The sequence below is a fragment of the Lynx rufus genome, unplaced genomic scaffold, assembly GCF_022079265.1.
Source record: "Lynx rufus isolate CCGP_SWC_20201006 ecotype Redwood Valley unplaced genomic scaffold, mLynRuf1.p SCAF_48, whole genome shotgun sequence".
NCBI classification, from domain to species: Eukaryota; Metazoa; Chordata; class Mammalia; order Carnivora; family Felidae; genus Lynx; species Lynx rufus.
Genome location: NW_025814865.1, coordinates 1207821 through 1227685, shown reverse-complemented (window position 1 = coordinate 1227685; position 19865 = coordinate 1207821). Strand labels below are relative to the sequence as shown.

At 48.6% G+C, this 19865-nt stretch overlaps 1 protein-coding gene across 1 annotated transcript in view; it reads left to right on the top strand.

Annotated features, from left to right (window-relative positions):
- The window catches only part of LOC124525805 (G-protein coupled receptor 143-like), a 53870-nt gene extending 38746 nt beyond the window's left edge, over window positions 1–15124 (top strand). Inside the window, exon 9 of the mRNA XM_047098387.1 lies at window positions 15030–15124. Coding sequence (XP_046954343.1) covers window positions 15030–15124 — 95 coding nt within the window. The remainder of the gene's footprint in view (window positions 1–15029) is intronic.
- Window positions 15125–19865: the final 4741 nt, after the last annotated feature.

The window sequence follows — 19865 nt, the reverse complement described above, 5'->3', positions numbered from 1 at the left end:
CTTGGCCCTTCCCACAAACATTGCTTTTCCCACAGTGCTTTGCTTCTCTGCCATCTTGACTTCTCCCACAATCCATTGCTTCTCCTACAGTTCATTACTTCTCCACCATCTTGACTTCTCCCACAACCCATTGCTTCTCCCACAGTTCATGGCTTTTCTGCCATGTTGGCCCTTCCCAGAATACATTGTTTTTCCCACAGTGCTTTGCTGAACAGCCATTAACACTCTCCCACAATCCTTTGCTTCTCCGCCATTGGCCCTTCCCAAAATCCATTGCTTCTCCCACAGTTCATTACTTCTCCACCATCTTGACTTCTCCCACAACCCATTGCTTCTCCCACAGTTCATTGCTTCTCCGCCATCTAGACTTCTCCCACAATCCACTGCTTTTCCCACAGTTCATTGCCTAGCTGCCGTTAACGGACTCTATCAGAATCCTTTGCTTCTCCACCGTCTAGGCTTCTCCCACAGTCCATTGCTTCTCCGCCATCTTGGCCCTTCCCACAATACATTGCTTTTCCCACAGTGCTTTGCTTAACCATTAATGGAGTGTCCCACAATCCTTTGCTTCTCCGCCATTGGCCCTTCCCACAATCCATTGCTTCTCCCACAGTTCATTACTTCTCCACCATCGTGACTTCTCCCACAAACCATTGCTTCTCCCACAGTTCATAGCTTCACCATCTTGGCTTCTCCCACAGTCCATTGCTTCTCCGCCATCTTGGCCCTTCCCACAATACATTGCTTTTCCCACAGTGCTTTGCTGAACCGCCATTAACGGAGTGTCCCACAGTCCTTTGCTTCTCGGCCATTGGCCGTTCCCACAATCCATTGCTTTTACGCCATCTTGGCCCTTCCCACAATACATTGCTTTTCCCACAGTCCTTTGCTTCTCTGCCATTGGCCGTTCCCACAATCCATTGCTTCTCCCATAGTTCATTGCTTCTCCACCATCTTGACTTCTCCCACAACCCATTGCTTCTCCTACAGTTCATTGCTTCGCCATCTTGACTTCTCCCACAACCCATTGCTTCTCCCACAGTTCATTACTTCTCCGCCATTGGCCGTCCCACAATCCATTGCTTTTCCGCCATCTTGGCCCTTCCCACAATACATTGCCTTTCCCACAGTGCTTTGCTGAATGCCGTTAACAGACTTTCCCACAGTCCTTTGCTTCTTCACCATTGGCCTTCCCACAATCCATTGCTTCTCCCATAGTTCATTGCTTCTCCACCATCTTGACTTCTCCCACAATCCATTGCTTTTCCCACAGTTCATTGCCTAGCTGCCATTAACGGACTCAACCAGAATCCTTTGCTTCTCCACCACCTTGGCCCTTCCCAGAATACATTGCTTGTCCCACAGTGCTTTGCTTAACTGCCGTTAACAGACTTTCCCACAATCCTTTGTTTCTCCGCCATCATGGCTTCTCCCACAAGCCATTGCTTCTCCACAGTCCATTGCTTCTCTGCCATCTTGGCCCTTCCCAGAATACATTGCTTTTCCCACAGTGCTTTGCTGAGCCGCCATCAACGGACTCTCCCACAGTCCTTTGCTTCGCTGCCATGTTGGCCGTTCCCAGAATACATTGCTGTTCCCACAGTGCTTTGCTGCACCGTTAACGGACTCTCCCACAGTCCTTTGCTCTTCCACCATCTTGGCCCCTCCCTCAATCCATTGCTTCTCCCACAGTTCATTGCTTCTCCGCCATCTTGGTTTCTCCCACAATCCTTTGCTTCTCTGTCATCTTGGCCCTTCCCACAATCCATTCCTTCTCCCACAGTTCATTGCTTCTCCGCCATCTTGGCCCTTCGTACAATCCATTGCTTTTCCCACAGTTCATTGCCTAGCTGCTAACGGACTCTACCAGAATCCTTTGCTTCTCCAACATCTTGGCTTCTCTCACAATCCTTTGTTTCTCCGCCATCTTGGTCTCTGCCACAACCCATTGCTTTTCCCAGTATTCATTGCCTAGCCACCGTTAACAGACTGTACCAGAATCTTTTGCTTCTCTGCCATATTGGCCCCTCCTACAATCCTTTGCTTCTCCGCCATCTTGGACCTTCCCAGAATACATTGCTTTTCGCACAGTGCCTTGCTTAACCACCGTTAACGAACTCTACACAATCCTTTCCCTTCTTGGCTTCTCCCACAATCCATTGCTCCTCTCCCATTCTCGGCCTGTCTCATAATCCGTTGCTTCTCCCCCACTCTCTGCCCTTTTCCTTCTGACCTCTAGTCCTCACCTCCCTGAGAACCCATTGCTTTCCTTATAATCCAGTTATAATCCTTATAATTTCTGCAACGGTTCCCCACTTCTAGTACAGCCAGTTCCTTCTCCCACCATTCCCTAGCTCCCCTGCAATCCAGTCCTTTTCCCACAGCTCTCTATCCTCCCACAACTTTTCCCAGTTTCTTTTTTTCTCTAACAATTCCTGTGATCCCTTGTCATTCCCACACAAATCACATTCTGCCTCTTCTCGATTGGCTCAACAGTTCTCTATTCTTCATAGTTTCATTGGTAGCAAAGTTGTGTATTCCACATTTTTCCATTCTCTCGCACAATGCTTTATTTTCCTAATTGCTTTCCCTACGATATTTTGTCACACAATTTCGTGTTTCTCCTATAATTCCTTGTTCTCATAACTGTCTCCCCAAATTTCCTTCTCTCCCCCATGAGCCTATGTTTTTCTCACAATTCCCTGTCTCTCCCACAATACCCTTTTTTTTCCCTCAAAATTCCTTCTTTTCTTTCACAATCCTGGTGTCTTTTTTGTTTGGCACAAATCTCCATTTTCCTTGGTGATTGTTTTATATCGTGTTGCCTTTTGTTTCCTTGTTAATTTATTTGGTCTCACAATTGCTTACCTCTCCCACAATCTAATTATTTTTCTCCTATAATCCGTTGTCCCTCCCACATTCCTAATCTGTCCCACAAAACAGTTTTCCTAGAGTTTGTTTTACAGTCTCCCACAGTTGCCCTTTCTCTTCCATGAGAAGGGCTGTCATTCCCACAATACTTTATTGCTCTCACAAGTCCTTCTTCCGTTGCCCACAATTTTCTCCCACAATTCGGGAATCTGTTGGCACTCAGAAGTCTGTATTTTTCTCAATACTTGTGATTTTGACCACTTTTCATCTTTCTTGCAATCCTGTTTTTCCCGCATTCTGTTCCTCTTTTCTCACATTAACTGTGTCTCCCATAATTCTCCCCCATAATCTCATTTTCCCACTATTCCCATATGTCTCGTCATACTGTTTTTCCCACAGTTCCGTATTTTGTCCCCCAGTTCTTTGTCTCACATAAGCCCTCTTGTTCCTACAGTTCCCCTTTCTTCTAAAACTCTGCATTATTACTGCAATTCCATGTTCACCAGGAGTTCTCTGTCCCAGAATTCCCTTTTCCCGAAAACTCCCCTTTGATGCCCGTGATCCCTGGTCTTTCCCATGATGCCCTCTCCCAAGATTCTCTGCTTTAACCCCATATTCCAGCAATTCCTTTTCTTTTTTTGAGAGTATGTGGGGGTGGGGCAGAGGGAGAGGAAGAGAGAGAATCCCAAGCAGACTCCATGCTCAGCTTGGAGCCCAACATGGGGCTTGATCTCACAACCATGACATCACGACCTGAGCCAAAATTAAGAGTTGGGGTGCCTGGGTGCCTCAGTAGGTACATATGCAACTCTTGATTTGGGCTTGGGCCATGATCTCACCGTCTGGGGGCTCAAGCCCCACGTCAGGCTCTGCACTGACTGTGCAGAGCCTCCTTGGGATTCTCTCTGTCCCTTCCCCAGTTGCACGCCCTCGGGAGCGCACGTTCTCTCGCTCTCTCAAAATAAGTAAAAGAAGTTTTCTTTTTTTATAGTCAGAGGCTTAACCAACTGAGCCACCCAGGCACCCAGCCTCCCCCTCCCCCCCGCAATGCCATTTCTTAATGAAAATCGTTTCTTTCCAGTAATCCCTTGTCTTACGCACAGTGCCCTGTCTCCCCTGTAATCCTCTTCTGTCCCACAGCTCTCTTCTCGCTCCATTTCTTGTCATTCTTGCACTGCTTGGCCTCCCACGGTTCTTCGCTGATTCGCGCGACTCCCCTTTTCTCACACGGGTCTTGCTCTCCCATAACCCTTTGTCTTTTCATACTTTATTGTTCTCACCCAGAGTTTGCTGTTTTGTTTTTGGTTGTTGATTTAATACTTGTAGTATTTTTAAATTCCAATATAGTTACAGTGTCAGTTTAAGGTGTACAGCATAGCAATCCAGCAATTCTGTACCTCAGTGCTCATCACCAGAAGTGTCCTCTTAATCTCCTTCACCTGTCACCCCTCCCCCAACCCACCTCCCCTCTGGTTCCGTCAGTTCTCTATATTTAAGAGTCTGATGTTTTTGTTTTTTCTCCCTGTTTGTTTGGTTTTTTAAATTCTATGATGAGTGAAATCATATGGTATTTTTTCTGACTTTTTCCACTTAACGTTATACCGTCTAGCTCCATCCACTTTGTTACAAATGGCAAGATTTCAATCTTTTAATGAAACTAAATATTTTACCTTATGTATATACCATCCCTTTATTCATCTGTTGATGGATACTTGAGTCGCTTCCCTAATTTAGTCATTGCAAATAATGCTGCAATAAACATCGAGTGCATCTTTGAAAATTCGTGGTGTTTAACTTTGTGTTTTTCGGTATGGAGTTTCCTCAAAAGTTATAAAAAGAACTACCTTATGATCCATCAATCACACTACTAGGTATTTACTCAAAGAATACAAAAATACTAACTTAAAGGGATATACGCACCCTGATGTTTATTGCAGTATTGTCTACAATAGCCACGTTATGGGAACAGCCCAAGTGTCCACTGAAACTTTGCCATTTGCAACATCAAACACGTTTGATGAGCTAGAGAAGTATTATGCTGAGCGAAAGAAATGAGTCAGAGAAAGACCAATTCCAAAAAAAGCAGGGGGTGGGGCGCCAACCAGGAAACAGGGTCTTAACCATAGAGCACAAACGGACGGTCACCAGAGGGGAGGTGATGGGTGGGTGGGTGGGTAAAATACGTGATGGGGATTAAAGAGTGCACCTGTTGTGAGGAGTACGGAGTGTTGTATGGATGTGTTGAATCACGATATCGTACACCCGAAACTAGTATTATAGTTATGTTAACTAACTGGAATTTAAATAAAAACTTTAAAAAATATCAGTGGACAACCAAAAAAAAAAAAAACAACAACAACCAAAAAACATACTGCCCGTCTACCTTACAATTCATCATCCCCCAAGATTGTTCTTTCCCACTATTTCCTGTCTCTGCCATAATACATTTCTTCTACAGTTTCCCTTGTTCTTCCCAATACCCTTTCTCTCATAACCATTTGTTGTTCCCACAGTTCCCCTTTCACTGCCCTGCTCTCGTCTTTCGCACGGTGCCCTATTTTTCTCACCATTCCCTTTTTCCCACAATGCCTGTCTTTCCCACAATTCCCCTTTCTCTATAATCCCTTTGTTCACATAATTGTTTTTTTAAGAGAGAGAGAGAGAGAGAGAGAGAGAGTGCGAATGGGGGGAGGGGCAGAGGGAGGAGAGAGAATCCTAAGCAGGCTCCACACTCAGCAAGGAGGCTAATGCAGGAGTCGATCCCACGACCCTGGCTGGGATCGTGACCTGAACCAAAACCAAGAGTCAGACGCTCAACCGACTGAGCCACCTAGGCGCCCCTCTCGTAATTCTATTTCTGTCCCACAATTCGACTTCCTTTCCCATAATTCCTTGTCTCACTCACATTCCCTGACCTCCTGCAATTCCTTCTCTCCCGCGATTCTTTTCCATAATCCCTTTTGTCCTACAATGCCTTGTCTGTCCCACAGTTCTCCGTATTCTCCATAGCCTAGTTCTCTCCCAGTTCTCTTTCCCACAGTGTCCCCACTTTCTTCCACAGTTCTGGGTTCTTCCTGGTCTCTCACAAGTCTGTTTTCTTCTACAGTGCTGTTTTCTTCCACATCCTGTCTCTTGTAAAATTTTGTTTCTGCTAAATACTCTGTTCTTCCCCATAATTCCTTCTCACAATTGCCTGTTTCCCACAATTCTGTTTCTCCCCCAATTCTCTCTCCCTTAATTTCTTTTTTTTTATATATGAAGTTTATTGACAAATTGGTTTCCATACAACACCCAGTGCTCATCCCAAAATGTGCCCTCCTCAATACCCATCACCCACCCCCCCCTCCATCCCACCCCCCATCAACCCTCAGTTTGTTCTCAGTTTTCAACAGTCTCTTATGCTTTGGCTCTCTCCCACTCTAACGTCCTTTTTTTTTTTTTTCCTTCCCCTCCCCCATGGGTTCCTGTTAAGTTTCTCAGGATCCACATAAGAGTGAAACCATATGGTATCTGTCTTTCTCTGTATGGCTTATTTCACTTAGCATCACACTCTCCAGTTCCATCCACTTTGCTACAAAAGGCCATATTTCATTTTTTCTCATTGCCACGTAGTATTCCATTGTGTATATAAACCACAATTTCTTTATCCATTCATCAGTTGATGGACATTTAGGCTCTTTCCATAATTTGGCTATTGTTGAGAGTGCTGCTATGAACATTGGGGTACAAGTGCCCCTATGCATCAGTACTCCTGTATCCCTTGGGTAGATTCCTAGCAGTGCTATTGCTGGGTCATAGGGTAGGTCTATTTTTAATTTTCTGAGGAACCTCCACACTGCTTTCCAGAGCGGCTGCACCAATTTGCATTCCCACCAACAGTGCAGGAGGGTTCCCGTTTCTCCACATCCTCTCCAGCATCTATAGTCTCCTGATTTGTTCATTTTGGCCACTCTGACTGGCGTGAGGTGATACCTGAGTGTGGTTTTGATTTGTATTTCCCTGATAAGGAGCGACGCTGAACATCTTTTCATGTGCCTGGGTTGGCCATCTGGATGTCTTCTTTAGAGAAGTGTCTATTCATGTTTTCTGGGCATTTCTTCACTGGGTTATTTGTTTTTCGGGTGTGGAGTTTGGTGAGCTCTTTATAGATTTTAGATACTAGCCCTTTGTCCGATATGTCATTTGCAAATATCTTTTCCCATTCCGTTGGTTGCCTTTTAGTTTTGTTGGTTGTTTCCTTGGCTGTGCAGAAGCTTTTTATCTTCATAAGGTCCCAGTAATTCACTTTTGCTTTTAATTCCCTTGCCTTTGGGGATGTGTCGAGTAAGAGATTGCTACGGCTGAGGTCAGAGAGGTCTTTTCCTGCTTTCTCCTCTAAGGTTTTGATGGTTTCCTGTCTCACATTTAGGTCCTTTATCCATTTTGAGTTTATTTTTGTAAATGGTGTGAGAAAGTGGTCTAGTTTCAACCTTCTGCATGTTGCTGTCCAGTTCTCCCAGCACCATTTGTTAAAGAGGCTGTCTTTTTTCCATTGGATGTTCTTCCCTGCTTTGTCAAAGATGAGTTGGCCATACGTTTGTGGGTCTAGTTCTGGGGTTTCTATTCTATTCCATTGGTCTGTGTGTGTGTTTTTGTGCCAATACCATGCTGTCTTGATGATGACAGCTTTGTAGTAGAGGCTGAAGTCTGGGATTGTGATGCCTCCTGCTTTGGTCTTCTTCTTCAAAATTCCTTTGGCTATTCGGGGCCTTTTGTGGTTCCATATGAATTTTAGGATTGCTTGTTCTAGTTTCGAGAAGAATGCTGGTGCAATTTTGATTGGGATTGCATTGAATGTGTAGATAGCTTTGGGTAGTATTGACATTTTGACAATATTTATTTTTCCAATCCATGAGCAGGGAATGTCTTTCCATTTCTTTAAATCTTCTTCAATTACCTTCATAAGCTTTCTATAGTTTTCAGCATACAGATCCTTTACATCTTTGGTTAGATTTATTCCTAGGTATTTTATGCTTCTTGGTGCAATTGTGAATGGGATCAGTTTCTTTATTTGTCTTTCTGTTGCTTCATTGTTAGTGTATAAGAATGCAACTGATTTCTGTACATTGATTTTGTATCCTGCAACTTTGCTGAATTCATGTATCAGTTCTAGCAGACTTTTGGTGGAGTCTATCGGATTTTCCATGTATAATATCATGTCATCTGCAAAAAGCGAAAGCTTGACTTCATCTTTGCCAATTTTGATGCCTTTGATTTCCTTTTGTTGTCTGATTGCTGATGCTAGCACTTCCAGCACTATGTTAAACAACAACGGTGAGAGTGGGCATCCCTGTCGTGTTCCTGATCTCAGGGAAAAAGCTCTCAGTTTTTCCCCGTTGAGGATGATGTTAGCTGTGGGCTTTTCATAAATGGCTTTTATGATCTTTAAGTATGTTCCTTCTATCCCGACTTTCTCAAGGGTTTTTATTAAGAAAGGGTGCTGGATTTTGTCAAAGGCCTTTTCTGCATCGATTGACAGGATCATATGGTTCTTCTCTTTTTTTTGTTAATGTGATGTATCACGTTGATTGATTTGCGAATGTTGAACCAGCCCTGCATCCCAGGAATGAATCCCACTTGACCATGGTGAATAATTCTTTTTATATGCTGTTGAATTCGATTTGCTAGTATCTTATTGAGAATTTTGGCATCCATATTCATCAGGGATATTGGCCTGTAGTTCTGTTTTTTTACTGGGTCTCTGTCTGGTTTAGGAATCAAAGTAATACTGCCTTCATAGAATGAGTCTGGAAGTTTTTCTTCCCTTTCTATTTCTTGGAATAGCTTGAGAAGGATAGGTATTATCTCTGCTTTAAACGTCTGGTAGAACTCCCCTGGGAAGCCATCTGGTCCTGGACTCTTATTTGTTGGGAGATTTTTGATAACTGATTCAATTTCTTCGCTGGTTATGGGTCTGTTCAAGCTTTCTATTTCCTCCTGATTGAGTTTTGGAAGAGTGTGGGTGTTCAGGAATTTGTCCATTTCTTCCAGGTTCTCCAATTTGTTGGCATATAATTTTTCATAGTATTCCCTGATAATTGTTTGTATCTCTGAGGGATTGGTTGTAATAATTCCATTTTCATTCATGATTTTATCTATTTGGGTCATCTCCCTTTTCTTTTTGAGAAGCCTGGCTAGAGGTTTGTCAATTTTGTTTATTTTTTCAAAAAACCAACTCTTGGTTTTGTTGATCTGCTCTACAGTTTTTTTAGATTCTATATTGTTTATTTCTGCTCTGATCTTTATTATTTCTCTTCTTCTGCTGGGTTTAGGCTGCCTTTGCTCTTCTGCTTCTAGTTCCTTTAGGTGTGCTGTTAGATTTTGTATTTGGGATTTTTCTTGTTTCTTGAGATAGGCCTGGATTGCAATGTATTTTCCTCTCAGGACTGCCTTCGCTGCGTCCCAAAGCGTTTGGATTGTTGTCTTTTCATTTTCGTTTGTTTCCATATATTTTTTGATTTCTTGTCTAATTGCCTGGTTGACCCACTCATTCGTTAGTAGGGTGTTCTTTAACCTCCATGCTTTTGGAGGTTTTCCAGACTTTTTCCTGTGGTTGATTTCAAGCTTCATAGCATTGTGGTCTGAAAGTATGCATGGTATAATTTCAATTCTTGTAAACTTATGAAGGGCTGTTTTGTGACCCAGTATATGATCTATCTTGGAGAATGTTCCATGTGCACTCGAGAAGAAAGTATATTCTGTTGCTTTGGGATGCAGAGTTCTAAATATATCTGTCAAGTCCATCTGATCCAGTGTCTCATTCAGGGCCCTTGTTTCTTTATTGACCGTGTGTCTAGATGATCTATCCATTTCTGTAAGTGGGGTGTTAAAGTCCCCAGCAATTACCACATTCTTATCAATAAGGTTGCTTCTGTTTATGAGTAATTGTTTTATATATTTGGGGGCTCCGGTATTCGGTGCATAGACATTTATAATTGTTAGCTCTTCCTGATGGATAGACCCTGTAACTATTATATAATGTCCTTCTTCATCTCTTGTTACAGCCTTTAATTTAAAGTCTAGTTTGTCTGATATAAGTATGGCTACTCCAGCTTTCTTCTGGCTTCCAGTAGCATGATAAATAGTTCTCCATCCCCTCACTCTGAATCTAAAGGTGTCCTCAGGTCTAAAATGAGTCTCTTGTAGACAGCAAATAGATGGGTCTTGTTTTTTTATCCATTCTGATACCCTATGGCTTTTGGTTGGCGCATTTAATCCATTTACATTCAGTGTTATTATAGAAAGATACAGGTTTAGAGTCATTGTGATGTCTGTATGTTTTATGCTTGTAGTGATGTCTCTGGTACTTTGTCTCACAGGGTCCCCCTTAGGATCTCTCGTAGGGCTGGTTTAGTGGTGACAAATTCCTTCAGTTTTTGTTTGTTTGGGAAGACCTTTATCTCTCCTTCTATTCTAAATGACAGACTTGCTGGATAAAGGATTCTCGGCTGCATATTTTTTCTGTCTAGCACCCTGAAAATCTCGTGCCAATTCTTTCTGGCCTGCCAAGTTTCAAAAGAGAGATCAGTCACGAGTCTTATAGGTCTCCCTTTATATGTGAGGGCACGTTTACCCCTTGCTGCTTTCAGAATTTTCTCTTTATCCTTGTATTTTGCCAGTTTCACTATGATATGTCGTGCAGAAGATCGATTCAAGTTACGTCTGAAGGGAGTTCTCTGTGCCTCTTGGATTTCAATGCCTTTTTCCTTCCCCAGTTCAGGGAAGTTCTCAGCTATTATTTCTTCAAGTACCCCTTCAGCACCTTTCCCTCTCTCTTCCTCCTCTGGGATACCAATTATGCGTATATTATTTCTTTTTAGTGTATCACTTAGTTCTCTAATTTTCCCCTCATACTCCTGGATTTTTTTATCTCTCTTTTTCTCAGCTTCCTCTTTTTCCATAACTTTATCTTCTAGTTCACCTATTCTCTCCTCTGCCTCTTCTATCCGAGCCGTGGTGGTTTGCATTTTGTTTTGCATTTCCTTTAAAGCGTTTTTCAGATCCTCGTGACTGTTCCTTAGTCCCCTGATGTCTGTAGCAAGAGATTCTCTGCTGTCCTGTATGCTGTTTTCCAGCCCAGAGATTAATTTTATGACTATTATTCTAAATTCACTTTCTGTTATATTATTTAAATCCTTTTTGATCAGCTCATTAGCTGTTGTTATTTCCTGGAGATTCTTCTGAGGGGAATTCTTCCGCTTGGTCATTTTGGATAGTCCCTGGTGTGGTGAGGACCTGCAGGGCACTTCCCCTGTGCTGTGGTGTATAACTGGAGTTGGTGGGCGGGGCCACAATCCGACCTGATGTCTGCCCCCAGCCCACCGCTGGGGCCACAGTCAGACTGGTGTGTGCCTTCTCTTCCCCTCTCCTAGGGGCAGGATTCACTGTGGGGTGGCGTGGCCCGTCTGGGCTACTTGCACACTGCCAGGCTTGTGATGCTGGGGATCTGGCGTATTAGCTGGGGTGGGAAGGCAAGGTGCACGGCAGCGGGGGGGGGGGGGGCAGGCTTAGCTCGCTTCTCCTTAGGTGATCCACTTCAGGAGGGGCCCTGTGGCAGCCGGAGGGAGTCAGATCCGCTGCCGGAGGTTTGGCTCCGCAGAAGCACAGAGTTGGGTGTTTGCGCGGAGCGAGCAATTTCCCTGGCCAGAACCGGTTCCCTTTGGGATTTTGGCTGGGGGATGGGCGGGGGAGATGGCGCTGGCGAGCGCCTTTGTTCCCCGCCAAACTGAGCTCTGTCGTCCGGGGGCTCCGCAGCTCACCCTCCCTTTGTCCTCCAGCCTTCCCGCTTTCCGAGCAGAGCTGTTAACTTATGACCTCCCAGACGCTAAGTCGCGCTTGCTGTCGGAACACAGTCCGTCAGGCCCCTCCGCTTTTGCAAGCCGGACTCGGGGGCTCTGCTTGGCTGGCGAGCCGCCCCTCCGCCCCGGCTCCCTCCCGCCAGTCCGTGGAGCGCGCACCGCCTCGCCGCCCTTCCTACCCTCTTCCGTGGGCCTCTCGTCTGCACTTGGTTCCGGTGACTCCGTTCTGCTAATCCTCTGGCGGTTTTCTGGGTTATTTAGGCAGGTGTAGGTGGAATCTAAGTGATCAGCAGGATGCGCGGTGAGCCCAGCGTCCTCCTACGCCGCCATCTTCCCAGAATCCCTCTCTCTCCCTTAATTTCTTATCGTCCCTGACAACTCCGTCTCTCCCCAGGTCTCACCTCTCCCCCATAGTTCCTCATTCTCTCCAGAATTCCCGTTCTTTCCCATAGTTCTGTTCCCTCCTGTATTCCCTTGTGTCATCCACAGTTCTCGCTCCCACAGTTCCTTGTCTTACCCTTGGTTCCCTGTTGTCACTTGCTCTTCTCCTGAATGTAACACCAGGTGGCCCTGTGGACGGCTCTTGTTAGGGAAGTGTGGAAGAGAGTGTGTCCGGGGCTCTGACTCTTGTGCTCCCTGGATCCAATTCAACACTTCAAGGAGATCCAGGGCCTGGTGCCCTGTGTTCTCTATGGCTCATGGGTGCCCACTGATGGGGCTTTCTGATCGAGGGCTGCGGGCTTTCAGGGTATCCGGGAGCAACAGGTGAGGTGCCTTCCCGAGTCTCAGGTCTCCATGGGGCCCCGACGTTCCCAAGCACCTGTCTGGGGCTTGCAAGGGTCATTCAAGAGTCACTAGGAAGGGGGCTGGCCCTTGGGCGCCACGAGCTTGTGGGCATCTGCCTTTCCTGCAGGGACACTCGTCAGGTACTTGCCCTTTGCACCAATGGAATTCGTCCCAATCCCCCAATAGCCTCATTGGATTATCTTCTCAGAGTCTTGCTCACTCGGCCAGCGTGTTCTCTCTGGAGACCTTCATGAGCAGAAGAGAGGATCCATGGAGGTCTAGGCCTGCTGGACCCACTGAAGTCCGCGCAGGCAGGGCTGGACTCGGGGGCCGTGGCTTCAGCAGCACTGGCATCTGAGAAAGTTGTCGTGGTACAAATGGATTTCCTCTGCGGGGCCTCTGGGGGAGGATGAAAGAACCCGGAACTCTGAAGAAGCCCCAGGATCCAGAGCAAGCCCCAAAGTGTGAGGTCATGGGGAAACGTCTAAAGCCCGGACCTTGATCACAAGCCACCGTGCGATATTCCCCTGCAGTCTCTGTAAGGACCGCAGAAGTCACACGGACGAGTTCCCATGAGCTCAGGGTGTCCTCATAAACAGCGGGTGACCCTGTGAAAATGTGGTCTTTTTGAAGTGCCACCAGCTTCTCCGGCAGGAATGCGGTGCTGGAAGTGTCTCTTCCCAGCTGTGCCTGGTTTCCTGGAACCGCAGGCTCACTGCTGCAAGCAGCAGGTCTCCCACCATCCTTGCCGGCACCCCAGACTCTCCTCAGGGTCCGTCTGCGGCCTCCATGGCCGGCGTGGGTCCTCCCACTGCCCGCTAAATTCACCTCTCTTCATGGGGCTCATCGAACTTGGTCTGACTTACCCAGACCCATGTTCTCCCAGATTTCCTGTTCGCCCGACACCGGGAGGAGGGTTGGAGTGCAGTGGGGGGAGGGCACTGCAGCACCTTGCTGGGTTTTTCTCGGTCACGTCGGCATGTCCTCCTGTAACCCAGGCCTTCCGAGGCGTTTCCGCAGACAGCTCTCCTGTTGCCTTGTCTTTTCCAGAGAACGCTAATGTTCTTTTCTTCCTTACGCGTTCCCCACAGCTGTACACGTGTCTCTTTTTTTTTTTTTTCAACGTTTATTTATTTTTGGGACAGAGAGAGACAGAGCATGAACAGGGGAGGGGCAGAGAGAGAGGGAGACACAGAATCGGAAACAGGCTCCAGGCTCTGAGCCATCAGCCCAGAGCCTGACGCGGGGCTCGAACTCCCAGACCGCGAGATCGTGACCTGGCTGAAGTCGGACGCTTAACCGACTGCGCCACCCAGGCGCCCCACGTGTCTCTTTTTTAAGTTGTGCTGGTTCCCGCCGTTCTTCTTACTCATCAGTCCCAATTCCGCGGGACACTGGTGCTGCACCCTGCTGATGGCACGGCACTTGCTGCCCTGTGCTTATCCGTTCAGTACTTGTGTATTGAGCACATTCCATGTGCCAGGTGCTGTTTCAGGCACTACCACGGTGAGTACGACAGATCCCTCATCTAACGGGACTTTCCACTGTAGCAGCAGAGACAGAATGAAAAATACAAACGATTATATCATCTTTCGGGTAGTGAAATACCTTGGAGAAAAACAGAGCCATACGGGGCAGCGGAGTGATTTCAGGTCGGGTGTCCTGGATTTCTCCCCGAGGATGAGGTTCTCCCAGGGCCATTTGAATTAAGATCTGAGTGAAGTGTAGAAGGGAGCCATGAGAAAATCTGAAAAAGAGCTTTACAGGCAGAAGAGATTGTGCAAAGGCCCTGTGGCAGGACTGAGTTGGGAGCGTGAGAGAGGCCAGTGTGCCTGAGCGTTGGGAGGGAACAGAGAGGGACGTGAGTGGAGACTACACTGACCGGCAAGGCCCACTGGTGGAGGCAGTTTGGGATTTGGAGGTTTTTGTGAAGGTTACTCACTTGCCCCATGCGCAGTTGAGAAGGCCACCCTTCTTTCTGTCTTCATCTCAACTGCCCACATCCAACCTGGAACCTGGCATGTAGGAGGCACGCCTGGCTACTTGCAGAATGAAAAAAGAGTTCTGAGGTCTGTTGCAAAGGACGCCCCCAGGTTCTGAAGGAAGGTGTGTTAATATTCCTCTTCTGGGAGGAATAATTCTGCTGTCCTTCACCCGCCTTTTCTTCCTGGAACCACGTGGCAGCAAGCATGAAAAGACGACTTGGAGGTGTTTTCGTGTGACAGAGGCTGGCGGTCTCCTCCGTGTGGGCCCCGTGGGGCCCTGGTGACCTTTGCACCCCACCCCCCACCCCCGTGGCAGCTGTCCCGATGGTCACCCAAGCGTGCCGTGATCCCGTGCTCCCCAGTCCGACAGCACAGGGCCCCGAAGCCCCCGTGTCGGCCCACAGTTGGTTTCCGTTTGGTCTGTGGCATCCATGCGGTTCTGCTGAGACGCACACGTGGCTGCCCAGGGCAGACGCTTGGGAAAAGGGGCAGAAAATGGCCGCGAGGTCCTGCATCAGTTGCTGACAAGAGACCCTCTTCTCCTCCCCAGGTTCTGACGCCAGCACGGTTGAAATCCATGTCACAAGCGGGTCCCGCAACAAAAATGAGGTGGAATCTGTTCCCGAACCCCAGGGAGACCTCTGAGAGGGACGTGACAGGGGTCCGGTCCCCACATCCTCAGGTTCTGCGTTTCTCACTCTTTAGAACTGCATTCTCCCCACAAACCTTCCTGTCCTCACCGTGTTGTAACGGTTCCTTCCCGAGGAGTAGCCGTGGTAAGAGACGCGATCCGTGAGCACGAGCTTGGGAACAGAGAGAATTCCTTCCAGACCAGACATAGCAGCTGCTCTCCCCTCTTCTGAGGTTGCCTATAATGTAAATGCCAGACCCAGGTCCTTAGAAAAGTGAATAAAGTCGTTGTAACTGAGCTCCAGGCCTGGCTCGCATGCTGTCTGAACAACATCTCTAGCAAATGCTCTTGAGCAAGGTCTTGATGACGTAGCCCCTGGTCCCCATGCTGTGCTGAGCAGTGACCTGGTCTAAGGACTCCTTGGCCCTGACTGACACCATTTCCCAGGTTAGAATCTTTGCATCAGTTGAAATATAGGTCTATCCAGGTGGATCTATAGGTATATATTTGAAGTTTTTAAATGTATTTATGGGCAAAATATTGTCGCATGCATTGGAGTTACAGGCCACATGGGAAGATCCATAGAAAAAGCAAGGCGGTGTTTTCCCGGGACACCACAGACCGCCCGGCCACGGGACACCTCCCTTCTGGTCAAGGATGCCCTTTTGCTCTAGAAAAGCCGTCCAGGAAGCTTCTGGACTTGTACTCTTAGAGAGTCGCCTGGCTGCAGCAGCATTCGGGGCACACCTGCACTGTGGCCACGGTGCCCTGGGCATGCCCATTCCTGAGGATGGGCCCAAGCTACATCACTCCCGCCCTTGATCCAAAGTGTCAGGGGCGTGCGAAGGAAGCTTAGCTTTTCGGAGCGGTATGTGCCTTCTTTATCTGCCTCCGCGTGGACTCCTCAGTCCCCAGCAGCACCAGAAGCCCCTCTTCTGCTTGAGGAACCCCCTCAACAGCATGAGGCCAGCCCTCCCCCCCACCTCCACCTGTAGGCATGGGTACTAGCTTTCACACCTCCCTGGCTGAGCCAGTCTAGTTAGCAGCTAGCGCCCGAGGGAAAGGGCCGCAGAGAAGCAGGTCTGGAGAGGGGCCGAGGGGCCACTCCGGTGTCATGTCCACACGTGGGCAGTGCCCGGGGCTGTGTCTGTGTGCACCTCCCTTGCATGGGCCTGGTCCTCCAGGATCCCTCAGAGGGCCCGGTATCCTCGTTTGTTCTTTTTGCCTTACACCAGTGAGTCAGGTTCAGAGACTTGCAAGGAAGAACCCTTTCTGATCTGATGATCCAATGACAGCTCCTCCGAGATGGGGTGGCCAAGTCCCCAGCTGGTGCAGCGGTTATGCCCGAGGGAGTTGGGGGGGGGACTGAAAGCCAGAAGATGCATGAATATCCCCTCACACCTACTTGCCGGGCAGCGAGTGGGCCCGTGTGGTGGAGAACTTGCAAATGAACATCACCGACGGGCACCGAGTCCATCTAGTGAAGAGAAGGGACAACGGAGCAAACCCGGGGATAAGCCAGAAAATGACGGGCCGCTCAGTTGTAAGCAGTCTCCCTGTCAGGCTGGTTGCTGCGGGGGCATCTGATTACCGTTTTGTAGATGGTGGGTGTGAAAGCAATGATCCAGTGGAGAGAAAGCAACACTGATGGGAGAGAAGTTTTCAAAAAGGTGAGGAGACCGGGCCCCAGCAGTCTGGGCTGGGACACGACAGACGGGTGGCCGGGAGTGTAGTTTGGGTGGAAAAGAGGAGGCTGTGCCCATCAGGTAGCTTTCATAGGATTTCAGTTTATCAGCCGGTCGGCTTATCACAGCACAAAAACTCTCGTGAGGACTCCACTCGCTCCCCGCTCCCAAAATGCCCTCGTGCTCCTTTCCCACCGTGCAGTTTGAGGACGTACCCCACCCGGCTGCTTTCCTGTGGTTTCTCCCGGTGACGTGTGCTCAAGGAACACTGCTCCCAGTCAGAGCCCCTGTCCTCAGAGCGTGGACGCCGTGCATGGGTCCTCACGCTCCCCCCATGGTGCCCCACACCCTGTCCATCCCCTTGCACGGCTTACCTTGTCATGGAGGAGACAAGATGTGGATGATGAAAAGTTCTCTGCTGAGTGACTGGAAGCTTGAGAGGCCCCAAATTACGTAAGTTTCCTTTATAGTAGGAAGAATCCCCCTGAGAGCTATAGGTGACCCAGCATTGTTGCTGAAGCCACCAAAGCCACACATCACATGTACCTTTATCCTGGGGACTCCCATCTTTCCAGGACCTTCCTACGGCTTGAGTGTGCTTCACCCCATTTCCTGAAACATGGGAACATGCTTGGTCAACTTGGCAGGTGTTAGAAAAGGCATCAGGCTGAGCCCCCAGACAACACGGGGACCGCAGCCCTCTGCTTTCTTGTAGTGCAGGGTCGGGCTGGACTTGGAGGGAACGATACCATGACCTTGTCTGTGACTCCTACGGCAAAAGTACCTGTACAGCACTCCCTGCCTCTCCTCGTCAACTGCCCCCTCCCTAATCCTGGGACGGCAGTGCCCAGTCATTATGTAGCCCCCCCACCCCCCACCAATTGGTTAAAGGGACAGGAAGCACCTGCCAGATGTGTTACATTCGAGACACTGGTAGATGTCTGAAGGGTAGCCTGTGTCCTAAACTCACCCGTGTCCTAGGACTCAGGTTCTCCAAGTTAAAGCTAATCCTTGAACGCAAAGCCCCAGCAAAGCAAGCTGCTGATAGGAGAACACTCACTTGCTTTGAGTTTTGACCACAACCAGCCTGGAAGAAAGTAATGAAGAAACACATGAACACATGCTTCATTTATACAACACGTTACGGTAACTGGGGGCCGCCGCTCCTCCCACATCGTGCTGTTCCGTTCCCTTGGCCCTACTTCAGCCCAGCAATCCTGCCAAGAGGCCCTCAAGTTACGGTCTTCCTGAGAAAATGCAGTTTGCTCTTCATTCATCCATGTCCCCACGGGCCCAACCAAGAGTTAACCGAGCAAGACCCAAGAAAGCACAGCCACCAAGTTCTCTAATATCAAAATAGAGCAATTTATTCAAGACACTGAGTATGATTTGTTGATTTTCTCTTGAAACAAATGAGCTATGACACACAAAGTGATTCTTCTTCTCAGAGAGCGTGAAGGTGAGTGGGGGTGGAGGACGATGAAATGAGGGGTGATGTGAACGGAACCGAATCTAGAAAATGCAGACAGAGGACCACATCTGGCTGTACGTCTGACACAGACAATAAAAACTGCAGAAGCCAAAATTCAAAAGTTCAGTGAGTGGCGGAAGGAACATTTCTGCATTTGACAAGAAACAGGATAAAAGAAAGAAAAAACAAGATGGAACAGAAGGTTAAAAAATAGAGTAAAGTAACAAGGAATAAAGCAGACCCTTACATTTGACAAAGTGCACTTCACTGGGCTCCGTGATCTAGTTTTAGAAAGACAAGACGGAGGTCAAGTCCCGGGTGTCGTGTGGGGTCAGAGCGTTTAGACCCTGTGGTGCAGGACATGCTCTTGGTCACTTCAGACCCCAGGACACGCTCTTGGTCATTTCAAGCCCGAGCGAAGATTCCAGGAAGGATGACTGTGTTACTCTGCTTTCAGAATCAAGGTTCAATTTGGTCACTAAGATTTCAGCGTTTACCCACCATTGTTTAGGAGCCGTAAACAATGGCAAACAGGAACTTCCCACGAGGGCCACCCCTCGGTGAAGGGGAACCTCCCGGCTTGCTGGAAGTTGCCGACCTGAGAGGCTCAGTGGACAGCTGTTGTGCCAAGGGGGGGGGGTGGCCCGGAGGCCTGCCCTGCGTGCTCAGGCTCCGTCCCTCTTCAGGCCTGGGTGCTCCTCTCCTGCGGCTGCTGGGGGTGGGGGGGGCAGGCAGGGTTGGGGACCATCTGCCTCTGTCACCCCAGCTCCATTCTGTGCCTTGCAGCCCGTGGCTCCCAGCTGATCATTCCCACGTGATTCAGACTTATGAATCACGAGGCTAAAGCCCACAGCTCCACAGGACCCCGGCCACTGACGTCCACGGGAAGCTTATCCAGTGAACCCGACAGGACATCCCACCATGACCGCCCGACGTCGACTGGCTTGTAAGACACGAGCCACATGCTGACCGTGGCCCAGCCCTCAACAACTTCTCTGCAGAGGTGACATTTTTACTTGGGGTAGGGGTCAAGACGGTGTTGGTCTGGATCCCCAGCAAACAGCGTCCCAAACCTAATGACTTCTTAGGGCAGGCGGTGGTCGTCTGCGACCTTCAAAAACGGGAATGTGACGCCACAGAACTCGGACCTTCCGGGCTAAACACTTAGGGAACGCAGCCTGAATCAAATACCCAGCTTGTACACAGAGCCCTTTTTGGTCTTCTACAGACGGGGCTTGCATAACTCGGGTATCCAAGCGGAGGGCAATGAACGCTCTAGAAGGAAGAACACACCCTGGCTGTTGCCGCCGGTCCCCGCACATTCCACGTTCGGCGGGAGGCCGCTGTCCTGCCGGCTGGATTTTGGCTTCACGGACGGACGCCACCCTCCAAACGACACCCTGTCTCACTGCTGGGATGCGCACCCAGCCAAAGCCTGCCCCCGACCGGCACCCCTGCCCCCGGGCCTGACCAGCTTCCTCGCCCCTTCGTATGCCCACTGGGAAACAGAGGAGAGAAGAGTCCCAATCTTTCTCTCCTTCCCTGATGCTAATGTAAAAAACAGGTCAGTGTCGGCTTAGGACGAGAGTACAAAGGGCA